Source organism: Trichomycterus rosablanca, chromosome 9 (assembly GCF_030014385.1).
Source record: "Trichomycterus rosablanca isolate fTriRos1 chromosome 9, fTriRos1.hap1, whole genome shotgun sequence".
Lineage (NCBI taxonomy): Eukaryota > Metazoa > Chordata > Actinopteri > Siluriformes > Trichomycteridae > Trichomycterus > Trichomycterus rosablanca.
Genome location: NC_085996.1, coordinates 13,389,640 through 13,401,693, shown reverse-complemented (window position 1 = coordinate 13,401,693; position 12,054 = coordinate 13,389,640). Strand labels below are relative to the sequence as shown.

At 40.2% G+C, this 12,054-nt stretch overlaps 1 protein-coding gene across 1 annotated transcript in view; it reads left to right on the top strand.

Moving 5' to 3' along the window:
* Window positions 1–10,572, top strand: part of cd164 (CD164 molecule, sialomucin) — a 29,486-nt gene extending 18,914 nt beyond the window's left edge. Inside the window, exons 4-6 of the mRNA XM_063001917.1 lie at window positions 526–663; window positions 2,702–2,746; window positions 4,661–10,572. Coding sequence (XP_062857987.1) covers window positions 526–663; window positions 2,702–2,746; window positions 4,661–4,824 — 347 coding nt within the window. The 3' untranslated portion in view covers window positions 4,825–10,572. The remainder of the gene's footprint in view (window positions 1–525; window positions 664–2,701; window positions 2,747–4,660) is intronic.
* Window positions 10,573–12,054: the final 1,482 nt, after the last annotated feature.

Genomic DNA, 12,054 nt, shown 5'->3' with positions numbered 1-12,054 from the left:
ATTGGCACGAGTGGTAAAGGATTCATATTGAGCGTAGTGTAGCTCTCCATACAAGTTACAACTCTCTGTAAGCATCCACCTCAGGCTGGTTATCAAGAAGCAGCCTGAGGGTCTCTCTCTCTCATGACTGGTGCAATTATGACCTCTGCTGGCTGATTGATGACGCCTGCACAGAGATGCGAAAAGAGTGCTCTCAGGGTGTGTCTCTCTGTACACAACGCTGAGCTGCACTGCACTCGTCAAAGTGTGATTGGCATTGGTGTAGAGGAAGCATGACACAATCGGGCAATTGGACGCGCTAAAAAGGGAGAAAAAGGGGAGAAAATGCATAAACAAAAATATATATATATATAAAAAAAAGAAGCAGCAGCCGGCGACTGTGTGTCAGAAGAGCTTTGTCAGCTAGAGGTGGTGCAAGTGGCTGGGAATTGCAATAGGGAGATAGAAATGACTAAATTTGGGAAGGGGATAAATACATAAACTGTGTCTATTGTTTTAAGTGAATCCATGTTTATTCTTTTCAAGCTCTTCCAACTCCGGAAACCACAATCTCCACCAGCGCTAAACCAACCACTGTGGCTCCAACTACTGTCAATACTACTGCCAATACTACTGCAGCTCATACTACTCCTAATACTACTACTCATGCTAAAACTACTAAAGGTAACGATTTAGCTATACACTAATGCACCGCTGCTTTCACATCATCATCACATGAAAATCTTCTTCCCCTTGAAGCTTCTTTGAGCGGTTTAAAAACGTGGAGATGAGATGGTGCTAAATCCGGTATAAAAGTGCCGAAACAGGCGGCTCAGGTGACGCAGCGGTAAAAACACACGCTGCAACCCAAGGACGGATTAAGGATAGTCTAGGCCCCTGAGTTCATTCTTAATACGAGCCAGTTTGGAGAATGAACGCTCCCCTTCACAATTTGTGATAGGCACAGTCAAAAAAAGTCTAAGTGCTATGTAGACATTTGGAAAGGTTGACTGTAAATTCAAATTTATCATGGTTTTGAGCATTTTACTAGGACATTTTTCTTTTTAACTGTTATGAATGATTTATATTGTATCAATTCATCTGCCAGGCTCATGTTCAGATCTGAAGGATATGCTGCAGCGAGTGAGTTAGCCTTTAAAGTGAGCTCACTGTTGGACATATTGTCAGGCATGAAAAAAACATCAAATAGCTCAGTTAAGTGTGTGTATGCATTCAAACTGCTTGAAATTGCTTGTCTTAAATTTAAATAATTGCAAAATTGCTAAATTAATTTGTGTCTCTGCGCTTAAGAGAAATTGAACATAATAATTTTGAAACAATACAAGTTCAGAAACATTAAGTAAGGGCCTGAATCGCATATTTGCAACAAAACGTCTGTTATGAAATATGGTAGCTTGCCTGGCAATTTGTAAAAGTCAAGGAGCCATGGTAAACGACTTCTATGGAAGTCAAGGGCCCCATAGCAGGGGCCCTCGTTATCAAGGGCCCTCTAATGGTATGCCCTGCTCTTCTCTAGGGCCCCCTGGTTGGGGCTCTCATAACCAGGGCCCTCTAAAAATATGCCCCCCTCTTTCCTAGGACCCCTAATAGCCAGAAGTCGAAGTCAGAGCAGTGCCACAACGCCTCATCCATTTTCATAAGGGGCCCAAAAGCATGGCTAGGGCCCCCAAGAGGCCCTGGGGTCAAAGTCCCTAATAGTCAGAGGATCCTTAAAATGGAGGGCCCTCGGAAATAAAAATATATTGTATCATAAATGTTGATAGGCATCGCAAAATGTTTTGTGCCAGGGCCCCCCCGGGGCCCCCTGACCTCAAGGGCCCCTGGGCGCTGGCCCCACTGGCCCGGTCAGTAATCCAGCCATGCTGCAACCAGAGCTGGGATCTCGAATACATCGTACCTGCCGGCTAGGCCGAGCGGCCACATGAACAACGATTGGCCTGTTGTTCAGATATGGGTGGGATTAAGCCGGATAGGGTCTCTCTCTCATAACTAACGCAATTGTGACCTCTGCTGGCTGATTGATGGTGCCTGCACAGAGATGAGAAAAGAGCGCTCTCAGGGTGTGTCTCCGTACACAGTGCTGAGCTGCACCGCACTCGTCAAAGTGTAGGTGATAAGATGCATACGGCATCCTGCCCACGTGTCGGAGGGGGCGTGGGTTAGCTTCGTTCTCCTCAATCAGCAGGGATCGGCATTGGTGGAGAGGAAGCATGACGCAATCGGGTAGTTGGACGCTCGAAAAAGGGAGAAAAAGGGGAGAAAGGGGTGGCTAAGTGGGTAGCACTGTCGCCTCACAGCAAGAAGGTCCTGGGTTCGATCCCCAGGTGGGGCGGTCCGGGTCCTTTCTGTGTCGAGTTTACATGTTCTCCCTGTGTCTGCTTGGGTTTCCTCCGTTTGCTCCGGTTTCCTCCCACAGTCCAAAGACATACTAGTGAGGTGAATTGGAGACACTAAACTGTCCATGACTGTTCGATATAACCTTGTGAACTGATGAACCTTGTGTAATGAATAACTTACTATTCCTGTCATGAATGTAACCAAAGTGTAAAACATGACTATGTGGGAGGTACAAACTTTCTAATGAATTAGATACTAGATATAAGAAAAAGAAGCAATCAGGCAAATCCAAAGATCAATGATTTAATGACAGACACAAGTTTTTTGCAACCTTTTTTTATTCATTTAAATTTTGTGGTTTTAGCTGCTACCACCGTTGCGCCAACTCACATCGCCACCACCATGTCGAGTAAGTACTCCTCCTTATACTGCTTTGTTTTTCCAAACAAACTTACCACTTACCATGTAGAAGCACTTTGTAGTCCTACAATTACTGACTGTAGTCCATCTGTTTCTCTGCATGCTTTGTTAGCCCCCTTTCACTCTGTTCTTTAATGGTCAGGACTCTCCCAGGACCACTACAGAGCAGGTATTATTTGGGTGGTGGGTCATTCTCAGCACTGCAGTGACACTGGTATGTGCTGGTATGAGTGGATCAGACACAGCAGTGCTGCTGGACACAGCAGCACCTCACTGTCACTGCTGGACTGAGAATAGTCAACCAATCAAAAATATATCCAGCCAACAGTGCCCTGTGGACAGCGTCCTGTGACCACTGATGAAGGTCTAGAAGATGACCAACTCAAACAGAAGCAATAACATGTCCACCCTGTTATGGGATATATGAGAAAAAGCAATACGATTTGATAATTTTAAAAATAATCATACTAAAAAGCAGAGAATTCTTTGTCTGAATTCACTTTTATGCTAGCATGGTTTTGCTCACTCGCTAGCTAATGGTAGACGTCACAGTGTATATGAGGTGCATGTGTAATTTATATAGCTTTATTATTCAGTTTGGTTATAATAATGACGACATATATTGATATTATGTGTGCATCCTTTAAAGAATGGCCTTAAGTGCAGCTGAAAGACAGAAGCACAACAGTTATGCATTTGTCTATAACAGGGTGGACATGCTGGGTCAGAGACTGCATAAAAATGTTTTAATAAAACTACAGTTTGTGTACTTGAGCTTGACCAATACAGTAGACCATTGACTTACGAATGTAATTGGTTCCGAAGGGCTGTTCTTAAGTCAAAATACTTTAGTTAAACCTAATCATGTAAATAGAATTAATCCGTGCAATACCTCCCAAACCACCCCCTTACCTAACCTTTCTAGTCTTAAATGGTCTTTTTTGTTATAAATACAAATATATTTTCCCTTAAATTATAGAATGGATAATACTGTAATAAACAACAATAAACAACAATACACAGTAGTACTGTACATAAAAACACACACCACATTTCAGTACAGTACGTGTGCAGTACCATACACCATAATACATTTCCTTCTTTTTTTATAAAATGTATCTACCAGAAACAACAATAACTCTCATATTTCTCTATTATTTCCCTCTTTATTTCAAGTGTTGTATTTTGTAGGTGTAATTGCACGAAAGAAAGAATACTTTACTCTGCGATTTCCTTCTTCTCTCTCACTCACTGTCCCCTCTGTCTGATACACAGTGACAGCTACTGGCAGGAGTAATTATACAACAACAAATAGTAATAGATTTGTTCATTTTCTCACCACTACACTTTTTCTGCACATTCTTTGGGGTCATTTTAGTATTGAATTTTACAAAATATAAAGAAAACACTGAAAAAACACTGTCCGCTGTCCGAATGTTCACTCACTATATAGTCAATTTGTTCGTGACGTCACGTGTTTGCGAATTTCAGTTCGTAATCAGAGATTTGTTTGTACGTTAAGATGAAAATGATCGCTCGTAACCCAAAATGTTCGTATGGTAAATGGTTCATAACTCAAGGGTCTACTGTATTAGTTTGAAAAAGTATGACATGTCCTTTTTATAATAAAACATGAAAAACAAATAAAAACATTGTTTCATTTTCAAAAAGTTTGAAGGTCCCAGGAATGACCCACTTACATTCTTTGATCCATCTGTGAAGTAGTTGTAGCTTATTAAATAATGAATAAATGTAAGTATCGGTTAGATACCTAATAAAATGCTCGATCATCAAGCCAAATTTCATAACCAGTAAACACAGAATTGCTGAGATATCTAGACGTGTCCTTTGTCAATGTTTTTACAGCCTAACCACAAACTGATTTCAATGTCCCTTTCTGCAGATACCACCACCACAACAACGGTGTCACCTCCTCCGAAGAAGAAAGCGACATTCGATGCCGCCAGTTTCATTGGCGGTATTGTTCTCGTTCTCGGCCTCCAGGCGGTCATCTTCTTCCTCTACAAGTTCTGCAAGTCCAAGGATCGCAACTACCACACCCTGTAACACTCTACCATTTAGAGGCACCACCTTACACATTTAATACACCTACCCACACTGATCCTTTATACCCCCCCTTCAGGCCGGACCCCTGTTTTTAGCCATGATTACTCGATGCCTGTGGTTTGAGCTTTAGCTTTCAGGGAAGTGAACGCTCACTGAAAGAGGTAATTCGATGCACATTGGCGACCCCAAATTGGCAGTGGCATTGAGTCTGTGTTACAGTTTTTCATTGTCACCAGCCCTTCAATCCCAGTTTCTGCCATTTTAGTGAATGATAATTTCGGTTTTATTGCAGAATTGAAATGGGAAGCAGGTTTTTAATGCCACTGCTTTATTAGAAGGTTTAATAGCTTGTTAATGGCAATATCTTTTCACCAGCTTTGTCTCATTAGCTTGATTTAATCTGGCTGGATTTTTTTTGCACATTTTTGGATTGCAACTACTTTGTTCTTTTCTCTTTCCTTATTAGACTTTGTTCTTTCCATGAGACTTGGAGCCCCTGAAGCCATAGATAAAAAAAATATATGAAATTCTTCTTGCTTAAACAGCAGTGTGTAACTTTCGGGGATTTAGGGTGTTAAAGACTTACTTTCGCTATCGATTCGATGGGTTGGGGCTTGTGTTTTAGCTTAAATTTAGTTGGCAACGTAAAATTTTACACAGTGCACAGAAGGCTTTTATTTGGTGGTTTCGAGTAGCAAGTCGTGTTGCGATCGTTTCATACTGCTTTTTTCTCTCCGTCTGTCTTGTATAGCTGTAATTTTCATTCACAACTGCTTGACTTAATTTCCAATGACCGTATTTCCAGAATTAGTCAGTATAAATCCATTTGCCGAATTAATTATTAATACAGTAACATTCGCATGTTTAAAGCCAGAAGTGTTTGAGTCTGTTTAAGTTGCCAAAGTTATTGTTAGCTTTTACGGCTTCTCATCTTCTTTTCTTCCGTCAAGCCTTAAAAGTATAAATTGCGAGCGCATGAGATGAGAATGGACTCCGGTTTGTTGCTTGCCTCCATAGCAGGTTTGGTTTTGTACATGTGAGCGCAATATCATTAACTAAAGGTGATCGAGGATGCCAGCTGGACTGATTGGTGTGTTATAAAATATATAGAATAATTAATAATTAATGATGGTCACGTCAGGTGGTTGACACCCCCTTCATGTCAAACGCAGTCACACAAGATCAAAAGGCCTGGTGGTTGCGTTGACTGATAGATGGTACTAAAATAAATAAACAAGCTCCATTGCGATGACTGCTGCTAGAGTCATTTCCAAACGTTTTCATTTTTACCTCGTCTCTGTTCAGGTCAAGGGAAGGTCGAGGTCGATTTGCGCAACAGATCACAGAGCACTCATCCTGCTATTGTTCTGGATTCGTACTTATGTTTCAGAGAAGTGACGAATTAAAGTGATCTGGTAAATAGATGAGTTAATGATTATTTAGAAATGTGGTTTCAGTAGCTAACTCGGCCGTCCAAAACTAAATCCTTTGTAGGCAGTGTGGCACTATGTGCACTTGTTACAAAATCTATCTTAATCTAGGTGGTGAATAATCTTGACTAGTATGCTGCTGATTCCATCTGTTGGACTGATTGCTGTATTATAAAATATATAGAATAATTAACAATTATCACGTCAGGTCATTCTAAAGCCTTAGCTGACACATTTGCTTTTGATTTTTGATCAAAAATGATTAAAAAAAATATTAGATGAGTATCGGAAAAAAATGGCCATATTTATGAATTGGGAAACAAGGTTTTTGAATGGCTGGTTTTAAAATGTGGTTTCAGTAGCTAACTCGGCCGTCCAAAACTAAATCCTTTGTAGGCAGTGTGGCACTTTGTGCACTTGTTACTCTTCTATCTCCTTAAATTATTCAGCCGGCACAGTAAAGATCTAAATCTGGGTGGTGAATAATATTGACTAGTATGCTGCTGATTCCATCTGTTGGACTGATTGCTGTATTATAAAATATATAGAATAATTAACGATTATCACGTCAGGTCATTTTAAAGCCTTAGTTGACACATTCGCTTTTGAGTTTTGATCAAAAATGATGATAAATGGCCATATTTATAAATTGGGAAACAAGATTTTTAAATGGCTGGTTTAAAAATGTGGTTGCAGTCGCTAACTCGGCCGTCCAAAACTAAATCCTTTGTAGGCAGTGTGGCACTTTGTGCACTTGTTACTCTAATTTCTTTAAATTATTCAGCCAGCACAGTAAAGTAAAGATCTAAATGTAGGTGGTGAATAATCTTGACCAGCATGCTGCTGATTCCACCTGTTGGACTGATTGCTGTATTTTAAAATATATAGAATAATTAACGATTATCACGTCAGGTCATTCTAATGCCTTAGTTGACGCATTTGCTTTTGATTTTTGATCAAAAATGAAAAAATAAATAAATTAGAAGCCGCTCAGGTGGCGCAGCGGTAAAGTACGCTAGAGTTGGGGTTTCGAATACATCGTATCAAATCTCAGCTCTGCCTTACGACTGGGCGGCTGCATGAACAACGATTGGCTGTAGTTCAGGGTTAGAGGGTAAAAAGTTGGATCATAGGTCCTCATAACTGGTGCGACTGCGGCCCCTGCTGGCTGACTGATGGCGCCTGTTCAGTTGAGAGGCGTCCTCAGTCAGCGGTGAAGGGTCGAATCAGTATAGAGGACGCAATCAGGGTAATTGGACACGACTAGATTGGGGGGGGAAATTGTGGGGAAAAAAGTGGGGAAAAATAGATAACAAAAAAAAAATTGGTTTCAGTAGCTAACTCAGCCGTCCAAAACTAAATCCTTTGTAGGCAGTGTGGCACTTTGTGCACTTGTTACTCTGTTATTTCTTTAAATTATTCAGCCAGCACAGTAAAGATCCGAATCTAGGTGGTGAATAATCTTGACCAGCATGCTGCTGATTCCATCTGTTTCATACGTTTTTTAATATTTCTACTTCCTTAGGTTTTCCTGCCTTTTAGTAAAGCTGTTTATCATGCGCCATGCTTTTTCTTTTCTTCCTTTTAAATTATTCCTGTGGGATCCATATTTTTTTTGCCGTCCTTTTGATTCTGCTGTATTAATCATCTGCTGCCAAGTCTTTCCTGAACCACTTAATCCAATTGCGTGTTCTTTAAACAAATTGCTTTTATGCCAAAGTCGTCTAGCGTGATTTAGGGCCTGCTTCAGTACGCTTCTAGCTTTTGCTTTGGGTTGCATCAGGATTGCCGGTCACTTTTGAACATTCAGTATGTAACTTTGGATTTTGGAGGCCCCTCTGGTGGAATTACAGAACTGGAAGACACCAGCTGTTATGCACAAGTCCATTTCATCATGGTTCTGTTGATACTCTATAGAGAATTTTTTTGTGTGGTATGGCTCAGGCAGTTATTAGCTGCAGCTTTAATATCAAGGTTAGGGTTGGTGTTTTAGCTTTTGATTCTTGTTGCTGCAGTTGGAGGCTACGCTTGTAGCTTTTGCTTTGGGTTGCATCAGGATTGCCAGTCACTTTTGAACATGAAGTTTGTAACTTTGGATTCTGGAGACCCCTCTGGTAGGACTGTGGAACTGCAAGACACCAGTTGCTATGCACAAGTCCATTTCATGATGGTTCTGTTGATACTCAATAGGAACAATTTTTTGTGTGGTATGGCTCAGGCAGTTATTAGCTGCAGCTTTAATATCAAGGTTATGGTGGGTGTTTTAGCTTTTGATTCTTGTTCCTGCAGTAGGAGGCTAAAGCCAGACTAAGAATAATAGTGCCCTTGATTTCAAGATTGCTGCCCATGAAGAGCCCTCAAGAGTGCCTGTAATTTCTTTCAATTCATTATTCACGTTAAAAGCCCAGCTCCCACACTTGTGGCATTCTCAAAGTCAAGTATTTCCCACAGTGCAGCAGTGTAAAACTGCATTGTTTGTGTTGGACCAACGCTGGAACATCAGCACCGCTGATTAGCTCCGAAAGAGCCATAAAAATAGCCTGCTTTATTTTCGCTGTTACTGTTTTAGCTGTAATTGTTTGTTCCCTTTTGCACCTCTTGAAGATGAAGTGCCTTAATGACATGGAAGGTAAATAAAAATGAAGATTTTTTTTGTCCTTAAAACCTTATTTTTCTTCTCAAAGCCATACTTTGCCCAAGATGTACACTATGTTCCAGGTATACCAAATGAAGTTAAGCAACCCAGATGTTTGAAGTTTGTTCTGTAGCTTTGCTTTGGAGTTGACTGTTGGATAATGTTGACGTCCATGGATAATGTTGGAAAAACAACGTCTGGCGACGTACTAATTATTATTAATGATATCGGTGTTGCCGTCCTGATTTGAAGCATTGTGTAATACGGTAATATGCGTAATGGGTTGCAGCTCTTTATTAACCACTGCCTTGGGCAGTTATTCATTTGAGATATATAAACAAAACATTATGCTTTATATAACACAAATGCAGTTGAACAGACAGAGTGTCTGATTTTAGCACCTTAGTTTTATCTTTTGCTTGGAAGCAGGTGTGATCTTGTAAGAATAATATTAATCTAAACCCTTCTCATTTTCTTGTAGTCTGTGTACCTTCACCATCTGAAGGATTTTAATCCAGTCTGCAAGCAAAACAATTTAATGTCATTCAAAATGCTGAGCTAAGTCTTTAAACTTGATGCTTTATGTAGTTCTAGCATTTGATTTCATGGTCAATATAACATCAACCTGTAATCCTTCATTTACATTTAACACTCTCCCAGAAATCTTCAGCATTCTATTTTTTTTTAGGTTGTATTCCCCGACACAGCTACATAACTGTCTGGCATTATTGCAGACCTTGTAGGTTAGAATGCAGACAGGATGTGAACCGCTTGTTTTTCAGTACTACCAGATCGATAATTAGCATGGACTACCAATTAAATCAGTCAGGTAGGGTTAAAATCCATATACCTGACTGATTTAATCGTTAGTCCATGCTAATTGTCGATCAGACAGTACTGAAAAACAAGCACACTTGGTTCATATCCTGCCTGCATTCTAAGCTACAAAGTCTGTAGTATGTAGGATATAATTATTAGTGGTATTTTAATTTAACAGTACTATGTGATTTGGGATGCAGCACCCTTCCATTCACAGCCATTATTTTTAATAAGGTGTACCTTCATACCAATAGAAAGATCGTTTTACCCATTTTCTATTACAAGATCACACGTTGCTCCACAAAATTAGCACAACACTAAACCATTTTTCCTTATGGTGAAAACTTCAGACACCAGACATGCCTTGGCTGATCAACTGCATCTGTGCTTAAGTTGAAAAACAATGTTTAAATGTAATAATTATTTTAAATCATAGCTTTAACGTTGCCTTTGCATGTTTTTGCCCGCGTGAAATGATCCAGAATGCTATGTATAATACCGACACCTTGTTGGAATAATGGTTTCCATACTTCTATGTCCAAATTGTGTGTCTAACAATACTTTTCCCTCAAATAAATTCAACCTTTGGTTGTATTTCCATGGTTGGCCGAATGTCGAATGTATGAATGTTGAAGACCTTGGGCTGGTATAAGTTGCACGAGTTCCATTAATTTGAGAACTAAATACCCACTTCTGCACCTACGCTTGCTGTTGCTTTATGTTGCCACAAGGTCTGCCTTAATATGTTCTCAGCTCTGATAATGTTTTGCTGGATATTTTGGGTTTTGATTTTTTTAGTTTTGCAATTACGACTAGGTTTGAAGATGTTAAAATTAATAATTAATTAAAAAATAAAAGATGTAACAGTGTCGGAGCTTTCTTTTTTAAATCTACATACACTGCATATGAATCACTTACAGAAAATGAATCCCCATGGCTTGCACAGAGCCCTGACTTCAACCCAGATGCTTGTCTCTCTTCGTGCCACTGTTGGTGGGTATTCAACAAAGCTGTCTGCGAGCACTTCTTGCTCTTTTAGAAATACTTTAACCTAATCGTCTGATAATACATAACAAATTTTGTCTTTATCACGGTCACTCAGGTCTGCCTGGTCATAACTGCTGCATTCAACAAGTACTATGAATAATTATAAACAATTCATATATCCCGGACAGTGTCATGCACTGTTTTTTTGGGCGGTGGTCCTAATATTTTGGCTGAATGGTGCATTAAGCACCGTTTAGGTTCAGATGGAACCCTGAAGTAGGCCTGGTTTTGCTCATCTTTTCCTTAGTTCTATATTGTGAGTCAGTAACCGTGACTCATTTTTGTTATGCAATGGGTTGGGGTTATACAGCCAGCGTCCTGTGTCCTGTCCAGTCCAGTCCACTCCTTACACAGCGGTCTACAGGAAACCAAAAGTGACTCGAATTCCTGATGAGCCTGCAGAAAATAATCACCATCCGTTGACAGGATGTGTGGAGGCATGTAAGGGATAAACGGTTTGTTTTCAATGCATTCATGCATATTTGGTCCTTGGTACAATCATCTGACCATTTGTAGATAAGCAAGTGATAAGAATTCAGTCAGAGTTCAAATGAAAAGTTTACAAACAATGATGTTGCGCAAAAAAGGACTTCAGTTAATCTTTATAGTGCCAATTTTTTACCAAGTGTGTCAACAGGTGTATAAAATGAATTCTATAAAATTAATTATATGCTTCTCATATTGTGGCAAGATTTTATGGCAAGACCCTTTTCCAGTTCCAGCATGACTGTACTCGCACAGAGTGAAGTCACAAAGATATGATTGGCAAACTAGGGGAGGAGGAACTCCCATGATCTTTACGCATTTTAGCCTCAACTGTTAAAAACACATTTTAGGTAAAAACACACGCTAGCACACCAGAGCTGGGATCTCGAATGCATCGTCTTGAATCTCAGCTCTGCCATCCGGCTGGGCTGAGCGGCCACGTGAACAACGATTGGCCTGTTGTTTATATAGGGGTGGGGTATTAAGCAAGATAGGGACTCCTCGTGACTGATGCAACTACTACCTTTGCTAGCTGATTGATGGCGCCTGCACAGAGGTGGGGAAAAAGTGCATTGATCAGGGTGTGTCTGTCCGTACACAGGGCTGATTCACATATATGCACTCGGCCTGAAAAAATGCATACGGCTGCTTCCCACGTGTCAGAGGGGGCGTGGGTTAGCTTCGTTCTCGTCAAATCAGAGCGGGGGTCGGCATTAGTGGAGAGAAAGCATGACGAAATCTGGCAGTAGGACACGCTAAAGAGTCGGGAGAAAATGCATAAAGAAAAAAATATATATATATATTTTTCTTTAT